This window comes from Muntiacus reevesi, chromosome 14 (assembly GCF_963930625.1).
Source record: "Muntiacus reevesi chromosome 14, mMunRee1.1, whole genome shotgun sequence".
In the NCBI taxonomy this organism is placed as follows: Eukaryota; Metazoa; Chordata; class Mammalia; order Artiodactyla; family Cervidae; genus Muntiacus; species Muntiacus reevesi.
In genome coordinates this window covers 59656343-59680356 of record NC_089262.1, presented here as the reverse complement: position 1 = coordinate 59680356, position 24014 = coordinate 59656343, and the positions used below count along the sequence as shown (strand labels likewise).

The 24014-nt window shown below is 33.6% G+C and overlaps 1 protein-coding gene across 1 annotated transcript in view; it reads right to left on the bottom strand.

Annotated features, from left to right (window-relative positions):
- FCHO2 (FCH and mu domain containing endocytic adaptor 2) overlaps positions 1–24014 on the bottom strand; it is a 129054-nt gene that overhangs the window by 27617 nt on the left and 77423 nt on the right. Inside the window, exons 12-19 of the mRNA XM_065905781.1 lie at positions 16348–16416; positions 15900–16064; positions 13900–13911; positions 13528–13552; positions 11651–11693; positions 9102–9190; positions 4481–4584; positions 1532–1661 (exon numbers count right to left, since the gene is read on the bottom strand). Coding sequence (XP_065761853.1) covers positions 1532–1661; positions 4481–4584; positions 9102–9190; positions 11651–11693; positions 13528–13552; positions 13900–13911; positions 15900–16064; positions 16348–16416 — 637 coding nt within the window. The remainder of the gene's footprint in view (positions 1–1531; positions 1662–4480; positions 4585–9101; positions 9191–11650; positions 11694–13527; positions 13553–13899; positions 13912–15899; positions 16065–16347; positions 16417–24014) is intronic.

Here is a 24014-nt window from a genome sequence, read left to right as displayed (position 1 = left end):
CATTTATTGTTATATCTTAACAGGAAAGAAGAGCGAGGGGATGGAAGATAATGCAAAAATACTGTATATTTTTATAATTTATCCAGTATCATCAATAGATCCTGTATAGAAACTGGACATAATTAGTACAAAATTGAGATAGTTAAACCTTAGAGTTATTCTTGATTTCTGAAGCACCATACATTGCTGGAAAAGGAAAAATTGGGTGACAGTATTTTAGATATACTTCAGGATCATTAGTCAACACATACATCTGCTTTCGATACAATACCTTGTGAAGTTTCACAGTGCTTTTCAATTTCAGAGAGTGTCCCAATCAAATTATCATCTTCTATCATATTTAAATAAAACAAAATATTGCAGGAAAAGAAAATACTTTCAAGAACAAGAATCATCAAAAACTTAAATCTGAACAGAGAGCTGAATAAATATCACAATATAGAAAGAGAACATTTTAGGTTGACTTAAAGAAACTGTTGCACAAAGTCCACATTACATCCTGCATGCCTGTACCATCAATGCCACCTACTTTGATTCTCCTATTGCCAGTACAGGCTAAAACTACAAATAAATATTTTCCAACTTAATTGAAATTAAAGTTTCCTTTACAAACAGAAAACCTTATGAATTATCTAGGTAATGGGAAAAGACTAAAGCAATTTTGGTAACTCAGACCTGCTTGATTTCTAACAGGACCCATCTATGTTCTTTACGACTAAAACACAGATTCTATGGAAACAAAAAGTAAGAAAACCACATATGCAAACAAAATATAAAAAGAAAATGCCTGTTACAGCAAACAGAAATACTTATTGAATATATTATTTACATAAAGTTGGAAAATGGAAAAAACAGTATGCTCACAAAGGTATATAAAATAAAATAGTAACACCATGTTCAGACATTTAGAAATCAAATCATTTCTCTCAGCCTGTACCGCTCATGCCATTTTTTATAATGGATACACAAAGAAGATGCATCTCCTGAATTTTGACAAATCAAATTCAGTATAATTAAATCAGCTTAATTAGAGTTGAGATTCTGAAATTTAACATGCATCAGCATTGCCTGGAAGACCTATTCAAAGATTGCTAGCCCCACTCCAGAGTTTCTAACTTGAGTTCCCAGGTGATACAGACAGACGCTGCAGGTCCAAGGACCACACCGCAAGCACAAAGCCCTCTTTCTTTTCACAGAGTCAACTGCTTTTTAAAACAAATTTTTTTAGGAATGCAAATATCAACTCACAGTAGAAAGTACCTCATCATATTCTGCCTTCAACTGTATTCATATTGGGCAAAAGTTTATAAGTTTGATGCATTCTTAACAGTGCTAATCATGATTAAAATTCTCTACTCAGATAATATAAAATGTGAAAAAGAAAAGAAACTATCATTATTAGTTTGATAATGCCAGGTGTGTTTCAAAAAACCAAAATGTCAAATGTTAAAACTTTACTACCATCAATCAACCTGATCATATCTGTCATGCATATGTTAACTTTTGCATGCAATCTGCGATACTTACTTACCTACAGTGGGGGTATTGGCAGCACTTAGTGAAGCAGAAGATGAGATGGAGGAAGAACTTTCTGCCCGTGCTAATGGAGCAGCAGGAGGTGGGCTGGTATTAGAAGTTACAGGTGGGCTGAATGGCCTGGGCTTAAAAACAAAATGTCATTTACCAAAATGCTCAAACAATCCCCCAGTTATCAGAGAGTATTTTTGGGTATCAAGTAAGATTAGTTTTAACATACTATTTTTTTTTTTTAACATACTATTAATAAACAAAATTTATTGTGTTTCTTAAAACTCACAATTAGATGCCATAGAGCTGAAAGACTATTTTAAAATAATCCTGTCAAAAGAATCTTTTATATACAACTTTTTCTGTATTTTAAAAAGTGTACTTAAGATAGATTCTCAGAAGTTAAATTATTAAACAGTATGAAAGTTTTTCATACATAGTGCCAAATGCTTCCCACTTGGGTAACTCACTTTACCCTACTGCCTATAATAATATAAGACAATATTTTTCTGCACTCTTGCCAACAATAAATAGATGAACCTTAGAAGAAGGAAAAATAATACTTTAAAAAACTTTAGTTAATTCTATAGATAAAAACCAAAGTGGCATTTCTGTCTTATGAGCTGTCTATATTAGCTTTGCCTGATTTAGTTTGAGGTCTTAGTATTATCTGAGCTTTCACTCTTTTTTTAATTTGAAGCAAGCACTTTCTTTTTAAATATTGCTTCACTTTTGGCATTTATAAATCTGTCTACATAATTCATTGTTAATGCCTCCTCACTGAGAAAAGTTTACCCCATTCAGAGGAGAAAATCTTAATTCTATTGTCTTCCCAGTTTTCTGGTTAAAAAAAAAATACAAAAAATATGATTCTAATTCATTTATCTTTTACTTGGTGGATGGATTTTTTCCTTCTAAATTCATAACTGTTCCAATAATACATTAGCAATACTTCCTGAGGTGTTTCATTTTTAAAATATAGAACACTGAACTTAACTAAAAACAACCCTTTCCTGCTAATAAAGTTATATGAATTAAGTATTTACCTAGTGCCTACTACATGTCAAATCATGGGTACTAGATACAAAGAAGTAACAGACACTGTTTCTGTCCCCAGTTATTTGAAGAACGTAAAAACAGAAGGAAGAAAACAAACCAACAAAACCAACAATTTATAAACACTTTTATAAAAATTAGATTATACTGCCTCAAATGCTTTATACTTAGTAAAACTCTGTGTCCCCAAATAACTAATACCAAATAAGGTATTAGTTCCAGAGAATGGCTTTCTGATGACTCATTATTATGGACAGCAGGTTAAAAAAATGCAGTGGTGTAAAAATGTGGCTGTGGATGTATACAGATGGAGGTGGTACAGAACATGAGGTGTCAGGTGTTATGTTAGGGCATCGACATAATGTATTAAGGCATTAGTAGACTATTAAAGATATGAAATTGGCTAAGACATAGTACAGTGAAGGGAGCACACACAAAAAAGTACAGCTGACCCTTTAACTCATCTCTAGGTTACTTATAACATCTAATACAATGTAAACGCTATATAAATAGCTGCTGGTGTATGGCAAATTTTCTGGAGGTTCCCCCCACCTCAAATATTTTTAATCCATGGGTGCAGAACCCACAGAAATGGAGAATCAATTGTGGGTCAACTGTATATACAATGTGATCTATGCACTAAATGAAATATAAAAAGTATACGGGTATAAGGAAGAGAATGGCAGAGAATAATTAAATCCACTGTCCTCATAATGGAGTGGGGAGTAAAGAGCAAAGAGGGCTTTGACCTAGGTGCTGATATTTAGCAGGATCTTAACGAGAGAGTGCAGTTTCCTACACAGAAAACTAAGGGGCATTTCAAACAGAGGGCGCACAATGGAAACACTGGTGCACAGAAAAGCATGATGCATTTGGGGAACAGTGGGAAGTTCTGCGTGACTGGTGGGCTTCCCCGGTGGCTCAGCTGGTAAAGAGTCCGCCTGCAAAGTGGGAGACCGGGGTTTGATCCCTGGGTTGTAAAGATCCCCTGGAGAAGGGAATGGCAATGCACTCCAGTATTCTGGCCTGGAGAATTCCACGGATTGTACAGTCCATGGGGTCGCAAAGAGTCAGACACAACTAAGTGACTTTCACTTCACTTTACTTCTGAGTGACTGGTAGGATGCAAAGAGGAGGAAGCTGGACAGTTGGTCTGGTAATGCAGGTTGCTGAGGCAATTTTATGAAAAGCCCTGTAGATTCAGCTAAAACATTCAATACATGGATTATGGGGTAATACTGCAGATGTGTATCAGGGGAAAAGATTAAGCTTGACACTCAGAAATTTAATTCTGGCAATTAAACTGGCAAGTAAAAGATGAAGTAAAGTAGAACAGATTGAAGGAAAGAAGACTAGTTTGGGAGAGCCTGACTCTGAATAGAACCCATATGTTTTCTCTCATGATCTGACAACTTTTGAAGATCAACACCTTTCTTTTTTTTAAAGCAATATGTACTTTTACAAGTCAATTAGGTGATGTGAGCTCCAGATGCTTTATGTATAAAATAAAGAAAGCTGGACTATATGTCCACCACGACTCCCTTAGCAGAATATTTCTAGGCCTAAAAACAGGCCACCGTTTCTTCCTTAATATCTGACTTTAAGCAGAATTATATGAAAACTGCTTAATTATGAAACAATGGGTCTGAATTGTATTTTCATAATGTGGTAACTTTCTTAGGAAATCTCTTTCTCCGGAACAATGGTATTGCTCCACAGGTATGATTACTGAGATAATATAAGAAAATGAAGGAAGTATTAGCAGGGAAAATTTTTCTGTACTGTGAAGACTTGAGTAGAAAATGCCAAGGATTTAGCAGTAAAGGAACATATAGAAAAATATCATTTGCATACTAAATCAAAACAGTTATAATGAAAAGGAAAACTGAGTACCTACTATTTCATTAATCCCACAGAGTTTGCCTGAAGTAAGCTTTGGTCTGGAAGCAGGCCTTGGAGGTGGAACAATGGTGCCTACAGAAAGAGGAGTTGTGGGCCTGGCTGGTGGGTAGAAAAAGAGAATTTGAAGAAAATCATTAATACATAGCAATCCTTAGATAAAAACATTCCATTACAGAGGAATCATTAGGATTCAAAGCTCATTTTTCAGAAGTTCTTCTTCTCAGAGTTACCAGTAATATTCCTGAAAAAAATGAAGTTTTCAATAAAATTGACATACAATTATAAATTATATTAGCTTCAATTATTTATACATATAAAAATTAAATCTAATAAGGTAAAAATAAACCAATTTAAGGCCTAAGGTCTTTAGTTTCTTGCCAATACTTGTACTTTACAGTTATTTAAGACCAAGTCTTTGAAGCAACATCTTCAAAGTAATAACATGAACTCTAAATAAAATACCTACCTTAATTAAACTTGTAATCTCACTTTTAAGTTGAACCATGCTGTGCCATTTTTGGTGACAATCAAAATATCTTATTAGTTTACAAAAACCTTCCCCAAATCACTATAATTAATTTTTGGCAAACATAGAAAATTATATATTAACTTCCTAAATCCTACATAAATTTAGTGTTCAATGTTTTTCAACACTATTTGCAAATGTTGCAGTTTTAAAAACCAGAAATACAAATCTTAGTAGTCCTAATAAAAATAACTCTCAGCATGACAGAAATTAATGAATAAAGTTCAAGTGTATATTATCAAAAGTTACACATGTATTAGCATAATCAAAGCAAGAATGTAGAATGGAAGCAAATGCATTTAAATAATCTTTAATTAAAATGACCTTCAAATTCTTTTGGTCTATTCTAAAACGTGGGCCTATAATTCAGATTGAAGAATATATTTCAGTAAGTTCTGCAAGTTTACAATGTGCCATGTTAAAAATATAAGAAAGTGCCTAAGTACGTACACAGAAAAGCAAACAGTAGAGCTGAGAACTCTTCGTCAGCAATGGAGGAGTATAAGGAAGGCGCGTGGGGGTGGTCGGAAGAGACCCAAAGAAAAAGGCAGTTACACAGGAGTGAAAGCAAATGCATGGGGTACGGGGTTATCTAGAAAGCAGATTATATGAAGAGATAACAGATGCAAGCACAGTTCAGGTTGCTTGAAGCAAACAGTAAAACCCTGATAAGAAGTCGAGTTTAGCAGCTGCCATCTTCCAGTCAGCACCAGTTCTTTCATGCTGCACCCCTACCTGAAGCTGAACACTGGAAGAAATGTGAACTAACCTGAGGGCTGAATACTTCCTTGTGCGATGACACATTTACTTCAAAGATGTGTTCATTATCAACAAAACCAGCAGTGACCGACACTTAAGCTACTTCATGCTTGTGACAGGGCTTAACATAGCAGAGGTATTAACACTTGAAACTTCACTATGGAACAATCCAAGCCTGGTAGGAGTAGCAAGTTCCACTTCTTCAAATAATCAGAATTTGCTTTTTGAGAAAAACTAACAGCAATATTCAATGACTTTACTGTTTATAAATTAATCTAGTAATTATAAATTATAGTAGATTAATTATAAACAAATCTATCCAAAGCACCAGAGAACCTGAAAGTATTTTCATTTAGCTTTACAATGGAATCTCTGGAGTACCTTCTGGGCTCCACTAGTAATTTTAACAAGTTCATCAGTAAAAGAAATCCACCAACTTTGCAACCATGAAGCAGAAGAAAATTTTTTATGCTTGCTGGTGGTGTCATCACAGCAGGAGAGCAGAGAGGGTTGGTGGAATAGTCTCGTAATGGGTTTTCTAGACCCAAAATCTGACCTGGTTTCAAGTAAACTGTCAATTATCACACAGCCCAGACAAATCAATCTGGGAGAGAAAAGAGGAGTTCTTATTTTGTTCATTAAGAACAGCAGCAACAGAAGAAAGCAACTGAGAACTAGAAGCAACAGGAAAATCCTAAAATTAAAATATAAATCTATACAGCCAAATAGTTCTTACTTCAGGTTAGTATTATTTTAATTACTCAACAACAGAAAATTTTAATAATACATGGAACAAGACAAGGAGCTCAAACTTTATACTAATTGGGGAAAATAATTATGAGAATAAGGAACTAAATTTAAGGCCCCAAAACATATAAAGCCAGAATTATTCTTGTTTTCCCAGAGGAGCAAAAGGTAGTGCTGAGAGTCAGTAAAAGTCTGAAAGATCTGGCAAGGTGTCAAAGCGATGGTGCTAGGTACATGTGTTCCTCAACAAGTGGTAAAACTGAAAACTGTCACAGGAAGTAAGACAGGTGACATCAGTGTTGGAGAGGAGATGGTCCATACTAGCACTCATCAAAGGGGAGGCAGGTATGAGATATTTATATTAAATTTTATATACATGTTTTTATTATATATAAATTTGTATGTATGTTATACATATATGACATTTATAATCTATATGGTAGAAAAAGCAACTGAAAATACTTCTATACCAAGCTCTAAGCATGTTTTTTAAATACAAAACACTGAAGGGTTTAATGTTGTCAGTTACTGATAGGAATTGTTTTCTTAGACTAGTTCAGCTGAGATGGAGTCATTAATGAACTAACATTTTGGAGGGGACAAAAGTGAGGAGGGAATAATCTGACAACCTGGCCCATTCTAAAGTGAAAATGGGTTACTGGTGTAGATGATGTTAAAATAAAGAGGACATGTACTGCAAAAAGAGGGGAAAGAAATTTAAGAAAAAATGCCTATTTAATAAGTTCATTTACAGCCAGTCTTATGAAATAGAATCATCATAATGTATTCATCAGTTTTATCAATAATTATATCCTGTCCAGGTGAAGACCTAATAATAATTACAGGTGAAGACCTAATAATAATTATTGCACAGCAGAATGACTCTTTTCAACATCACTAACATTCTTTGAAGGGAAAATAATATTTTTTAGACTTAATAGAAAGGTTTTAAAAGGCATATCAAGATAAATTTTAAAATAAGCAAAAAAAAGTTTTATCACTCCTGACCTACTAAAGATCAAATGACAGCTAAAGTATCACTCTTTTGTTTTACCTGAAGTTGAAAGTAATACGGGGAAAACATTCTTTAGATGGTAGCAAGAGGAAAAGAGCAATTTTTTGAAAAGAAAGAGATTGTGCTAAAGAAAATAGTGAGAAACAATGGTGGAGTTATGAAGAAATTTCTGTATGACGGAAACCTCTGTAAGAACAGACAATGTGAAAATTGTGATTAAAGATAAAAAACCAATTCATAATACTAAATTAAAATTAGACCTTCTTCATTCTAAAAACAAAATGACACAGTATTCTGACATTTTTAGTAAATAAAAAGAGACCTTAATACAACTTCAGTTTTTCCTATACAATTATTTTACTTATAAGATCCATTGGTAAGATCAGTTTCCTAAAAGTGAACAGTAAACAAAAGCCAAATGAGAAAGGCTATAATGCCACTTCAGAATATGTCTTACTTAATGACTGGTTCTTGCTCTTCAAAATTCTCAACTGTTTCAGTTAAGGTTGCCTAAAATCCATAATTTCTAAAATTAAAATTAAAATTTCTAAAACTAAAAAACATTAGTTTCCAAACAATCCAACTGTAAATACTAGTGTTTATTTAGTATTTATAGCAAAGTGTTTCAATGTGGCTTACTATTTGGTTAATCTGCCAGAGTATGATGAATTGAATGAAGATTTTGGAATTAGTAAAATCCAGGTTTCAATCTATGCTTCATTTCCTACTTATACGGTGTTAGAGAAGTTCCTGATCATCTCTGAACTTTAATTTTTTCATATATAAAATACTGACAATAAAAAGGACTTCATGCAACACTTCCTTAACTCTAAATACTGTACAGCATTTCTGAAATCCCAAAGAAGTTTGAAGATCAACTTAAAGTGATTTTATTTTCCGTTTTTGAACAAGTAGTTTTATTAAACATGCTTTGATTGTTGACTGATTTTATTTTCCGTTTTTGAACAAGTAGTTTTATTAAACACGCTTTGATTGTCGACTAATTGGGATTTTATATTTTGAAGAAAAGAGGAATTTAACATATTCTTTCCAGAAGAATAACTAAAATGCATTCATTAAATTCTTTCATGCAGTTTTTGGGAAGTGCTGAAGCCTTTCTGGAAAGCAGTTTGACAGTAAGCATCAATGGGCATATCTTGAGACTCCTAAATCTTGTATTGATAAATTATTATAAGGATATGAGACGTGTGGACAAAATCTGTTATATCTATGAATGTCCATAACACTAAAAATTAGATGCAATTTGAATGTACATCAAGAATGGACTAGTTAATATTAACACACATCTATGCAGTTGAATACTAAAAATTGTTATTTGTGCAGTGATATACAAAGGGAAAAAAGTTGGTTTTTGATGAATTTTTACTTTAAAGCCTTATGGTCTTTAACGTAAGTTAACAAATCAGTATAAAATTACTTTTATATGGCAATATGATCAGAGGACAAGCTAAATTGTTGATGGTTAAGTACAACATAGAAGTAATGGATAAATCAGTTAGAAAAAATAACTGCTGCATTCCTTTACAGTTTAAAAAAAACTATATTTACCTGATGATGAAGTTAATGAAGCTGAAGAAGATGAATCAAGAGATGGTCCAAACAGGGGGTCCCAAGCAAGTAAATCACTGGTCCCTTTCCTATCAGAACATTTTAAAAATAAGCATTTTAGCAAATGAGCGTTTTATTAGTATAACATCTAGGAATACATAGAAAGAACTACAACAGCAATATATATGATCAAAGAACTGGATATTCTGCCAGTTGAATTTATGAAGAACTTAATTAGCAGGTAAATAGGTTTAATAAACTATTTATCAACTGCTATAAACAGAACCTACAATAACATTATGTGAAGTTCTTAAGTGAGAATAGCTTAATCCCTACTAATTAAATCTTGTTATATTCTAATAATCAAAGGAGCTGCCAGAATGGAAATTAATTTCAGTTTTACAAATGAAAAGCAGCATGGGGAGTCTAAAAGAGCTGCTTAAACTCACGTAGCTAACTCTAAGGCAGTGTCAGATCTGTGAATTCACATCTAGAACCCAGTCTTGGACAGAAGTTTCTTAAGTGACATGAAATCAGATAGAAATTTTATAAGGCCATATTTATTATCGAAGATGAAGAAAGGAGGTAAAGGACTTTTTAAAAAGTACCTTTTATGTACAGGGTGGTGGCTTAAGCCTTATGTGTATAAATGACTCTACAAACTTCAATGGTCTGATCACTGCAGTAGATCACGTGCAGGCAGAATTTCTCCCTATGTAATCCCTGCCTGGGCCACCAGATGTCTGGGTCATAGATGCCTTTTTATGAGAGGTTACCAAGACTAACTACAAAATCAAGAGCATGAACATTTTCATTTCAGAAACCTCAACGTGCTGCATAACCAAAGATTTTCCTCCACTAACCTCTTGGAATCCTCCAAACTAGTTACTCTCAGGATTCTAATCTTGGCTCTTCACTTTTTTTTTTTTGCTCTTCACTTTAACACAAACTTTTATATAAATGTTTCTCTTTTTCATTCTAGTCATACCCCTTTTAAGATGCTTAATCTCTATTCTGAACACCTGACCTTTGTACCCCTTCTTTAACTAATTTTCCCAACTTTAGTGAAGTATATTTGACAAATAAAAATTGTATATATTTATGCATAAAAATAAAATTAATCCTTACTTGAAAATAATTTAATGTATCAAACTACCATTATTTAAAATATTTTTTAGAAATCTGAGAAAACAGGCCCACGATAATAAAATTACAATCACTTTATAAGTAGAGATCCAATATCACAACATGTACCCACATGGAAATACACTTATGATAAAGTACAGAATCATAATTGCATAAATGATTCCTGAAAACAAAGTCTTAAAACACTAAACAACTTATCTTTAAAAATGAAAAATCAAATGAATACCACTGGTGTGCTCAATTAGTGCTTAGCTTTGAAAGTTTCCATTTCAAACTATCCATTTAATTAAGTCTACTTTTACTCATGCAATAAATATTTAAAGTATTCTTACTAATATAGAAGTGAGGGGGAAAACCCATGCAACACTGGCTTAAAATATTTTTTCTTTTTAAGAACAACTGGCAACACGTCCTCTCCTTTATCAACTTAACTGATATCTCCTTTATCAACTTAACACTTCATCTTGAGGTTCATAAAGTACACAGTCTACTTTACAAAGTCACAAACAAAACTGAAGGAAAAGTGAGAGAATTTCCATGAGAATAACTAGCTGAGATACAGACATGCATGCTGCTGTGTTTAAACTGAGTAACCAGGGTCCTACTACTGCGCAGCGCAGGGGACTCTGCTCAGGTCACGTGGCAGCCTAGGTGGGAGGGGAGTCTGGGGGAGAAAGGGTACATGTACACGTATCGCTGAGCCCCTTGCTGTCCCCCTGAAACTGCCACAACACTTTTAATCAGCTATACTCCAATATAAACCAGAGTTAAAAAAAATAGACAAGTGTGAGTCTGGGATACTATCATTTACTTAGAACCAGCAGTGAGGACATCAAAGCCAAATACAGTTGAACGGATGTTTTTTTAATTATCATAGAAATAAATACTGTCAAATGAGAAATAATTTACATCTAAAAACTCTGACATTTCACAGCTTAGGAAATGGGATGACTATAAACAGTCTTCTAGAATTAAAACTACAGAGAAAGTAAAACTCTCTAGAAAGAACAAAAGGATACTTAAAATTTAAATGTAGTGGGGAGGAAAGGATTAATAGGTAGAGGACATAGGAATTTTAGGGCACTGAAATTATTCTGTATGATACTATAATGATGGACACATGTCATTATTCATTTGTCAAAACTCACAGGATATATACAACACCAAGAGTGAATCCTAATGTAAACCATGGACTTTGGGTGGTAACAATTTGTCAACAGAGGTTCATCAACTGTAACTATGCTCCCCTGGTGGTGGATTCTGATAGTGGGGGAGGTTTGGCATATGTGGAGGCAAAGCATATATGCAAAAACCTCTGTACCTTCCACTCAATTTTGCTGTGAACCTAAAATTTCTCTAAAAAATAAAGTCTATTTACATAAGATTTTGAACGTAAAACTTACTCATTGGATGCAGCAGATGGCTTTGATTTTGTTAACTCTTCACCTAGTTAAAAAGTCAAAATATTATGAAAAAATTAATCCAATAAAATATTTTAATGTAAAGAGAACTACTACACATAGATCAACTTTTAAATCCTGATATTAATAACACACACACACACACACACACAAAGAAAAGGAAAACAAGCCTTTTAACAAATTTTCTACCATGCTTAAGAATATTAAAATAAGAGCTAAATTTCTGCTAAACCTTTATCTCTAATATCTTTGATAAGAAATAACTTGAGTCACCTAAACTATCATATTCATTAAATTGCTGTTCATAAAAAAATATGGGATGCAACTCTAAAAATCAGAACAGATGTTTAAAAGCTTATGTACTACCCAAGATTTTTAACTGATGAATCATGAAAGCATTTTTCAAATTCTAAGATATTATTAGTGATTATTTTATTGACCAAAAGTAGATAACTAACTCTTGAAGAACACTTTATTTTGAAAAATAAAATTTTTCTAACAACCTAGAGCAACAGTCTCTTTATGAGATAGTCTATTTTGCTACCTTCTGCATTTGTAACATGAATCATTTCATAAGCAACTGGTACATGGGGGTTAGCATCAATAATGCAAAAATTCTGTTGGTTCTAAGCAATTTCCACTGCACCTTAATGTTCTGCATCACTAAAAATAGCTGATGAAGGCAAACACATCAGCATGGGTGATTACAGCAAACTATGAGGAATAACAGGCTACCCTGGTGACTCGGTGGTAAAGAATCCACGTGTCAATGCAGGAGACACAGGTTAATCCCTGGGTTGGGAAGGTCCCCTGGAGGACATGGCACACCCCTCTAGTATTCTTGCCTGGACAAGAATCCCATGGACAAAGGAATCTGGTGGGCCCATGCGGTTACAAAAGAGTTAAGATACTACTTAGCGACTAAACAACAATAACGAATGTGGAATAACAATAACATTACGTGGAACAAATTCCACATAATGCCCATTCATATCACATTCTCCCATTTGGCTTTTCTCAGCCATTTATTTTGCCTCAAAGTGTTTACTGTGGTGTTCTTTATCTTTCTGCACTTTGCCCTCATCTTCATAACTCAGTTGCTGAAAATGAGTTTATACTCTTTTCCCTCATATCTCCTATCAACAAGCTACTTACCATTTATTTTTAAAAAGTATTAATGAAATTTCACTTTTAGTTTGGTATTCACTATGAATTTAATAGGTCTTTTCAACTGTGCTAGAATTTTTAATTATGACTGATGTCATTGGTTTTTATTAGGCACTGTTCACAGAACTGCATAACTTTGGTGTGGGCTACTCAACTCTGTTCTTCCCACACCGTGTGTTACGTTTGGGCTTCCCTGATAGCTCAGCTGGTAAAGAATCTGCCTGCAATGCAGGAGACCCTGGTTCAATTCCTGTTATGTTTAACACATGATTCTGCAAATGATGTTACCATCCCCTAATCGTTTTTAGTATAATTTAAGTTACTGTTCTAAAAACTTTATAATAAAACTACAAATGTGATATGACTTAAAGATCAAACTAAAACTCACAAGCGCCTTCTGCTTCATGAAGAGGGGATAGTTTAACTGTTTCATAAGCTTAATCAGAAGCTGCTCTTTGGTTATGAAAAATGTGGTAGCCACGTATTAAAGCTTAAAGCACATCTTAAAACTGAAAGAAATAATACACATAAATTCTCTTTTGTTGCAAAATAAGTATACTGCTAGTCTGTTGTTATGGTTAATGATGAGCATAGGCCATTTCTACAACTACATATGTTAGGCTACAAGCTTAGCAAATTCTCTGATAAACTTTTAATAGACTTAAAATAACCAATTTAAATGTCAAACTTACTAGATGAATTCCGATTCATCTGCACCTAAAATAGAAATGCAAAAACTAAGTGCCATCAAACAATTTAAAGTGGTAATAAAATTACTTGATAAAATGTTAACACTGGGAACATAATTTCAAGTTTTCTGTATATCCTGTTCAATTACAAACTGTATTTAGCTAAAAAGATTACAGAAAAAACCTTTTGTTTTATAGTCAAAACATAACATGTGTACCTTTAAATAATTCAATAAAATGAAATGTTTTAAAATACTAGTACCTACAGCAAGATACTATGACTTGCTAATCAAAAAGCAAATATTTTGAAGGCAATGTTTAAATACACAATGATTTTTTAAGTCAATAAATAAAAATATAAAATTTTGCACTTACTGGGCTGTGTCTCTAGTAGTACATGGAAAGAAAAAGAAAAACATAGGTTAAAAAAAGGAAAAAGAAAACAACAGTATTCATTTCAGAGTCTGAAATATATTTCTCTGCTCTAACAATTTGTCTATTCCCTTCTTAATCATATCTAAAATCTATATATATATATACACCTTAAAAGACATACACTGTTGGAGGAAAAAACAACTTAAGCTAGATAAGCAAACTAGGTAACAAAATATACTCTCAAGATCCTCTTTTCAAACCTGATATTAACAATTAACTTTTCTGATTATTACTTATTTTCTGAGTATGAAATCAATACATTTCTTTTAAAAAAAAGAGCACAAAGCATCAATTATCTCCCTACCCAAAGATAAGACGATTAATATTTTATTTCCTCTAGGCTTTTTATTTATTTACATATATATATTAAATTAGTTATACTCTTACACAATAAAACTTTTTAATGACTTTACAACTTCCGACTTCATACATATATGCACCATGATTTAACCTTGGCATTAATAACAATAGTAGAATAAAACCTCACTTCAGAAATATCTTTTTGGTGGAAAAAACAGTTCTCAAACTCTAAAAGTGTAAAGAAAATCAGTCCTGAATATTCACTGGAAGAACTGACTGCTGAAGCTGAAACTCCAATATTTTGACCACCTGATGTGAAGAACTGACTCATTGGAAAAGATCCTGATGCTGGGAATGATTGAAGGTGGGAGAAGAAGGATGAAATGGTTGGATGACCTCACTGACTCAATGGACATGAGTTAGAGCAAGCTCCAAGAGTTGGTGATGAATAGGGAAGCCTGGCATGGGGACTGCATGGCCCCATGCATGGGATGGACTGCAGTCCATGGGTTCGCAAAGAGTCAGATATGACTGAATGACTAAACTGAACTGAATAGATGACACTGGGAGAAAAACACTTTTTCCAACAAATACATATAAACTACTTAGAATATGCAATTAAATAATAATACAAAATGGTGAGAATTTTTATTCTCCATTATCAAGAACAATAGGTTTAACATCAACTACAATTAAGTATGTGGAGATAAACTAACTTGACATTCTAAGACATGCTTTTATTCCCCACAGTTTAACATTTCAGAATTTAAAAGTATGACATCATTAGAAAGATCTATTATGTTGACTGCTTTTCTGCCTCAAAAGCTATCAAGTTTAGTATCTCAGAATTGAGGACTTAATCACTGTCAACTAAGAGCTCTTATCTTTGCCCTTTCCAGTATGAAAATTATGGAAAACAACCGTTAATTACAGTGACAGGAAAAAAAAAGAAGGTACAATTTAATCATGAGATTCATTTTAATGGAATTCCCTTTTACAATAAAGCTTACCAAAAAAAAAAAAAACAAAAACACACCAAAAAAATGGATGAAAGACTTTAACATCAGATGAGGAAAAGGTTAACACTGTAGTTTACAAAATTCTGCCAGAGACATATAGTAGTATTTATAAAATACATCAATGGCAAAAATAGTGGATTTTCCATGTTTTCACTTAAAACACATTCAAAAAGAAGCAAAACTAAGCCAAACTCACAAACTCATTTGCTTGTATAAAGATTATAAACTGTATACTCAATAAAGCTGAAAAAAATCACAAATTATTTCCTTATCCAACATGCTTCAATTAACTATTACTAAGTGATTTTGAGTGTAAAGCAGCTGCCTGAAATGCGGGAGACCCAGGTTCGATCCCTGGGTCGGGAAGATCCCTTGGAGAAGGAAATGGCAACCCACTCTAGTACTCTTGTTTGGAAAATTCCACGGAAGGAGAAGCCTGGTAGGCTACAGTCCATGGGGTCTCAGAGAGTAGGACACGACTGAGCGACTTCACTTTCTTTCATTAAGTGATTTTTAATTTTTGTTAGTCCTAAAACTATCCAGATGCAGGTAGATGAGCTACTAAACAAAAACCAAAGGTTTCTATATAGTGAGTGGAAACTTGTTTATTTTCTTACTTACAGATACTGCTGGGGAGAGTGTTATATTTCCTATAGATACTTTTAATTCATCCAAGGAAGCCATTGTGTGATGTGAGTTATTTGGGTGCACAGGTTTGATTTCTATCCGATACTTCTTTGGTTCTTCGTCTTCAGAATCAGAATCACTAGATGAGTAGAAATGGTTCTCTTTGGTATGTGAGTATTGGTTAAAGAATCGACTTTTTAGATTATCTTAGTGCACAACCAGTTTTTCACACACTGATAAAAACGAACAAAAACTTTAAAAGGTAAGATGGATTTTACCAGAAATATAACTACTAACTTATTCATAACATATCAAATAAAGAACACAGAGGCACATTTTATTACAATTAATTAAAAATTAAGATCTTTATTAAACAATGGGTTATTCTGTTATAACTGTCTATTTATATATGCCAACACAATCCACAAGAATACCCAGATACTAAAAGGATATCATTCTGATTTGCTTCTGGTTTTATACTATAGCCTTCTTCATCCACATCAGGAATGTTCTATGGGGAAAGAAAAAAAACTTTAACAATGGCTCCAACAGCAAAAACATTAAAGGTTAACAAAACAGCCTTAATTTAACTATTACTGGGAGATTTTAGTATAATTTATCAAATATCAATAGATAAACAAAATTACTAACACTATGGGAAATTATGTCTTTTTAGTTAGCTTCAAATGATACTCCGTACTTAAGATGTCTAAAAGAGAAAGGCACTGCAGAAGAAAGAGGATCAACCCTGAAAGGAGGAGAACGGGTGTCCACGAGGCGCGCCAGCAGTTCTGTGAGTACCAAATTCTCACCTAAGTCTTCAAATGAAGAAATAAAAGCATGGGGTTGTGTGTATCACGGAAGAGAGAAAGTAAAATCAGAGGACTGACAGCTTAAGTACATGGAAATACATATCAAAATTACAAAACAAATAAAAGAAAATTTAAGCTAAAATAAAATACCATCTTTGACCCATGAGACTGGATAAAAATCCAAGATTGAAAATATACTCTGTTGGCAAAGCTGTGAAGAAATGTACTCTTACACTGTGCTGGTATAAATACAAAAAAAGAGTACAATTCATACAGAGAAATAGCAGTATCTAACAAAAATATTTACATGCTTATTATTCTACCCAAGAGTTCCTTTTCTAGGAATTTATTCTGAAGATATGCCCCTCAAGAATTTAAAAATACATATGCAATAAGATTATCTGTAACTCAAAATTCTGGGAAGCACAACATGTCCAAGTATAGGTGAATAAATTATAGGTGTATAAACAAAATGAAGTACTATGCAGGTATTTAAAAACAAAAAAGATGAGAAAAGTTTTTATGAACTGATATGTAGAGACCTCCAGGAAATACTGCTAACTGAAAAAAAAAACAAGTACAAGAGAACATATATAGTATATTACCTTTTAAGTAAGAAAGATGGGGAAATTAAAAGTTTAACATATAGGTATCTGTCTATCTTTATTAAAAAATATACTGAAAAGATTAATAAAATAAAGCTGGTTCCTAAGAAGGAAGGGCAATGAAGCAGAAGGGATACAGAAGGGTCACGTCTCTAAAAACGCTTTTGTAGTTAGACAAAAGAATATAAAATGTATGCTCAAATAGATCTGAAAAAATATTATAAACACATGCACATATGCAAATATAGTAAAAAGTTAAAGGTATACAGGTGTTCTTTGTACTAATTTATTCTTGTATTTTTTTTTTTTTTGAGGTTAGACTGTATTTCCAAATAAAAGGTTTTTTAAAATGGGGAGGAAAAAAGGACTGCCAAGAAAAACCAGGGTTTACCAGTTGTATGTAATTGGACAGCCAATGGACTTCCCAGGTGGTATAGTGATAAAGAATCTGCCTGCTAATGCAGGAGACACAAGTTCAATCCCTGGGTCAGAAAGATCCCCTGGAGTAGGAAATGGCAACCCACATGAGTATTCTTGCTTGGAAAATTCCATGGACAGAGGAGTCTGGTGGGCTACAGTCCATGGGGTTGCACAGTCAGATACGACTGAGCACGCATGCAGAGGACAGCCAATAACTTTTCTACTGGTAAAGTTTCCCATCTTCCTCCAGTCACTTGTTGAAGCTCAGCATGAGAAACATGAAGAACTGCTAATCTAAGAGGCACAGCGCAAGGTTTGCACAGTTTCGGCTTCCAAGCTCTAACTGTTATAAACCTTGTGTTGTGCCTGTTAGACTCTAATGCAGCAGCAGTGAGTTAACAGACTGGATTAAAGTTTAGAAGTGAAACGTCTAATATAAGGTAAAGAGCAGATTCCACAGACAAAAAGATGACAAGTGATGTAGTTATGACCCCAAAAGTAGAGCACTTTCTTTGAGTTCTGTATGTTGCTTGCTAATGTGCAAATAATAAAGTGCAAATAATATGCAAATAATACTTTAAATACTTTAAAGAAAACTTGCCAAATGTGAATTCATTAAAAATCAGAATAAAAAAGTTTTTTCAAAATATTTTATTTGTATTCTTGATACCCTAGAAATATAGCAGATATTTAATCTCCTAGAGGTTCTATGTGGGACTGCTACTGACACTATATTTTAAATTTTGTTTATAATACACTATACTATACAATGTACTAATTTAAAATAATACACAGCTATTTTCTATAAGACCAAATAAACTGCTTTGAATCAACCTCCTGCAGATTACATCAATAAACTCTGGTCAGAATAGCACTGAAACAAGTATACTATCAAGGGTGAAACAGATGACCAGCCCAGGTTGGATGCATGAGACAAGTGCTCAGGGCTAGTGCCCTGGGAACACCCAGAGGGATGGGGTGGAGAGGGAGGTGGGAGGGGGGATCGGGATGGGGAACACATGTAAATCCATGGCTGATTCATGTCAATGTACGGCAAAAACCACTACAATGTTGTAAAGTAATTAGCCTCCAACTAATAAAAATAAATGGGGGGAAAAAAAAAACCTCTGGTCACAATGAACAAAAACAACCATCTGAAGGCACTGGAGAGTGGCCCACAGTAACCATCTGAAATGATATACAAAGTGATATGCTTCAAAAAAACAATACCAAACTATAAATCCAAGTGAAATTCTAAAACAAAAAGGTTCAAATAACCCATAGAAAAGTAGGGAAAAAAAAAACAAAATTCAAAAACAGATAAGAACAAACACAAAAAATTAAATGGCAGACAAACCCCAACATGTCAACAATTACATTAAATATTAATATACTATACACATATATATCAAAAGACAGATTGACAGAATGAATGGAAAAAAACATGATCCATATGCTGCCCATAAGAAACTCACTTCAAATAAACAAAAATAGGTAGGCTGAAAGGAAAATGAAAAAATATATATACCAGGAAATATTAATTTAAAAAATAAAAATGACAGTGACTATTTCACTATTAGATACTAATAAAATAGACTTCAGAAAGAAAAGTACCAGTGTCAAGAGAGAATATTATGTACACAAAGACCTGTACACAATTGTTCGAAGTAGCATTTCTAATAGTCAAAAATTGGAAACTAAATATCCCACAATAAGTGAACAGACTTTGGTACACCTACATCGTGGAATACTATCAACAATAAAAAGGAATGAACCATTTATACAAGCAACAATCTGGAATAATCTCCAGAAGAGGGTGCTGAGTGAAAAAAAGTCAATCTGAAAAGGTTACATACAATTCAATTCCACTTAAATAACATTACTGAAATGATAAGTTTATAGAAATGGACAAAAGATTATAGTTGCCAGAGGTGGTTGGGGGGGAGGGTAGTATCAGAACAAAAGTGACAGAAAAGGGGCAATTAAAATGAAAGATCCTCCCAGAAATCCAGCAGTCACACTCTTAGGTATTTACCCACTTGATATTAAAACTATTTTCCCACAAAAACTTGCATACAAATGTTATTAAGCTGCTTTATTCATAATCACCTAAAAGAAGCAATAAGCAAAATATCCTTCAACAAGTAAATAAGTAAACTGTGGTACATCCATACAATGATATACTCTTCAGTGTCAAAAAAAAGAATGAACTATTGAGTCATGGCAACAATATGAATAAATCTTAAATGCATATTTAATATTCCTGGGGCAAAGAATTCAGTCTGAAAAAGTTATATAAGATACCATTTATATGACATTCTGGAAAAGGTAAAAATATAAGAGGTGATAAACAGATCAGTAAATTCCAGGGATCTGAGCATTGGGACAGGGTTAATAAATAGGTGAGGGAAAAAAAAGATCTTTGTTTAATGGTAATGCTCTGTTTTCACTGTTATTAGAATCAATATTCTAGTTATATATGTTACTGTACTAAAGTTTTGCAAGACGTTACCATGAGGAGAAGCAAGATGAAAGGTACGTGAGACTGCTCTATATTATCTTTGTAATGATCTGTAAATTGACAATTATTCAAAAGTAAAATGCTTCCTTGTATGTGTTTAGAAAAATATAGCAGTAATTTTTACTGTACCAGGTTTTCAATGCTAGAACTATTCATGATACTAATAAAAGCTTACACATTACCTGTTTACACTCAATTCATGGTTTCTGTATTAGGGCCCCATACGGCTAGAGCAAAGTATTAAGTCAAAAGCAGTACAAGAAAAAGAAATGAGCAGGTAACTTTAGTCAACAACCTTAAAGGCAGTTTTGGTGGATAGTGGTGGTAGTAATTTTTTTTAAATATTGGGATAAGAGCTCACAAGTCAATGGTATATTTCTCAATCTCTCTGGAGAAGGGAAATTGGCTAAAACTAAAAGAAGAGAGCAATTTACACTTCATTCATCAACTTTCAAAAGACCTACATCTCAAAATAATTTCTTAAAATTACATACATACATAGACCTTTTAAAAAAGGAACAGAAAATCATGGGTATTGCCCTACCAAAGTAGCCTACTGACAATTAAGCTATAGTAAGACTAGCCATAACCAAAAAGGTGACAAATAGGCATAATTGCCTCTTGAGATATCTGTGAGTGAGGAAGCAACAGTTAGAACTGGACATGGAACAACAGACTGCTTCCAAATAGGAAAGGGAGTGCGTCAAGGCTGTATACTGTCAACCTGCTTATTTAACTTATATGCAGAGTACATCATGAGAAACACTGGGCTGGATGAAGCACAAGCTGGAATCAAGATTGCCGAGAGAAATATCAATAACCTCAGATATGCAGATGACACCATCCTTATGGCACAAAGTGAAGAAGAACTAAAGAGCCTCGTAATGAAAGTGAAAGAGGAGAGTGAAAAGGTTGGCTTAAAGCTCAACATTCAGAAAACTAAGGGCATGGCATCTGGTCCCATCACTTCATGGCAAACAGATGGAGAAATAGTGGAAACAGTGCAGACTTTATTTTTCTGGGCTCCCAAATCACTGCAGATGATGACTGCAGCCACGAAATTAAAAGATGCTTACTCCTTGGAAGAAAAGTTATGACCAACCTAGACATCATATTAAAAAGCAGAGACATTAACTTGCCAACAAAGATCCGTCTAGTCAAGGCTATGGTTTTTCCAGTGGTCATGTATGGATGTGAGAGTTGGACTATAAAGAAAGCTGAGCGCCGAAGAACTGATGCTTTAGAACTGTGGTGTTAGAGAAGACTCTTGAAGGTCCCTTGGACTGAAAGGAGATAGAACCAGTCCACCCTAAAGGAAATCAGTCCTGAATATTCACTGGAAGGACTGACGCTGAAGCTGAAACGCCAATCCTTTGGTCACCTGCTGCAAAGAGCTGATTCACTTGAAAAGATCCTGATGCTGGGAAAGATTGAAGGTGGGAGGAGAAGGGGACGACAGAGGATGAGATGGTTGGATGGCATCACCGACTCAATGGACATGAGTTTGGGTAAACTCTGGGAGTTGGTAATGAACAGGGAGGCCTGGTGTGCTGCAGTCCATGGGGTCACAAAGAATCGGACATGACCAAGCAACTGAACTGAACTGAACTGAGGCCATAAATAAATCATGGTGGTTTAGTCACTAAGTCATATTCAACTCTTGCAACCTCATGGACTGTAGCCCGCCAGGCTCCTCTGTCCATGGAATTTTCCAGGCAAGAATACTGGAGTGGGTTGTCATTTCCTTCTCCAGGGGATCTTCCTGAGCCATGGATTAAACCTGGGTCTCCTGCACTGCAGGCAGATTCTTTACCGACTGAGCCACCAGGGATGCCCTAAGTAAATCATAGGCCATAAATAAAAGGAAACAACAAAAAATGAAAGCCTCCTTTCTCTGCTGATCACCACTGTAATCCTTCTCTTCAAAGGTAACCACAATTCAACGTCTCCTAACTCATTCTTTTTAAAAAAGAGAATACATATCATATACAAATGTATGTATTTTAAAAAGCAATTATTTTAAAAACCACATAGTTCTTCCCATATCAACAGACACAGAACCACCTATCTCTGTAACATGACTGTTTCTTCAAGTGAATGTTTAATAATTTATTTAACCAATCCCCATTTTAATTGATGCTTTCTTTAGTGCTTCCAATTTTTTGCTAATATCAACAGTGTAGAAATAAACATGTCTCTATCTACCTTTTCTCCCTATCTATATAAGCATATATCTTGATGAAGAATATATATATATGTGTGTGTGTATATATATATATCAATACACACAATGCCTGTGGATATAGCAGTAACAGTAAAGACCTAGCAGCAGGACTGCAAAGTCAAAAAGAATATACATTTCTTATTTGGAAAGATACTGCCAAACTATGCACAAGGCAGATTATACCAGTTTACAGTCCTAACAACAGTACAAGTGTATCAAAACTTTTGGCAGTATGATTGGTGAATATATAAATTTCATTTTAATTTGAATCAGAAGAAGACTACTAATTTGAATAACACTACTTTTATTCACCACAATCTTTTATTTATTCTTATGAAAATTGCCTGTTTTTATCCTAATGCCCTTTTCCTACTGGGATACTTGCTTATCTTTTATTAAACTTACTTGTATAAAAATTTTGCAAAGGAAAATAATTAGCCCCTTATTAAACATCTTGCAAATATACTGTCCAGCTATATCTTTAGTGATTCAAATCCTTCTATGCTGTATTTTTTCTAATTTTATGATTTTCATTTCTATATCATCAAATTTATCGATCATTTCTTTCATGGCTTTAGAATTTTATGTCCTCTTTAAAAGCCCCTTTCTAATTCCAGATAAGTACTGGCTAAAGTTCAAAACTGTTAAATATTGATCATTACAGAAAAGTATCAATGAACTAAGAAAATTTTAAATATTTTATTTATAGGAGTGTGTATATAAAATTAAAAAGTATTAAAATTCTTATTCAATGTTGCAGTCATCAAATAAATGCCATAAATCATTCAGAAATAAAATGCATGATGAGCACTAAAGGAAATACCAAACACATCTGTTAACCTTTTCATTAATTAGTAAACTAAGGTATCAAAACAGGCAAGTGGAAAGTAAATGTTACAACTCCACCCACACACTGATAATTTTAGGCCTAGAGCTCATCAGAAGTCAATTTATTTTCACTATAACAAACAATAGTTTTCTTATCTTAAAGCTGAAACATGCAACAAAAACACTAGTTTTATCTTAATTAAAATAAATCACAATGTTTTACAAAATATGTAGTTCTTTATGTTGGTACCAATATGCTGCAAAAGGTCATAATGTTTTAGAGTCAAAAGAAACAAGTTCTGCAAGCAAGAACAATAAAGGAGACAGTTTAACTCTATCACACTTAGCAACATGACCAGTGTCTAATGACCAATCCTAATGACAGATCTGACCATATCTGTCTACCCATTACTTCACATCATTTGGTAAATCTATTCTCTCATTGTAACCACAGGGAGCTCCATTTGATGTCTTCTTTAATTATACATGAAGAAATATATTTAAATAAGAAATACATACAAATTTTCTTTAAAACACAAAATAAAGAGCACAGAAAAGTACTAACCATGGTTGTTGCTACTTTTTCTAAAATGACAGTCTTCTAAACAAACCTCAAATACACGGACAGATATAGCAGTATTTTAATAGTAAGAATCAATTAGTAACAGTACATTTTAAAATAACACAGGCAGATTTGAT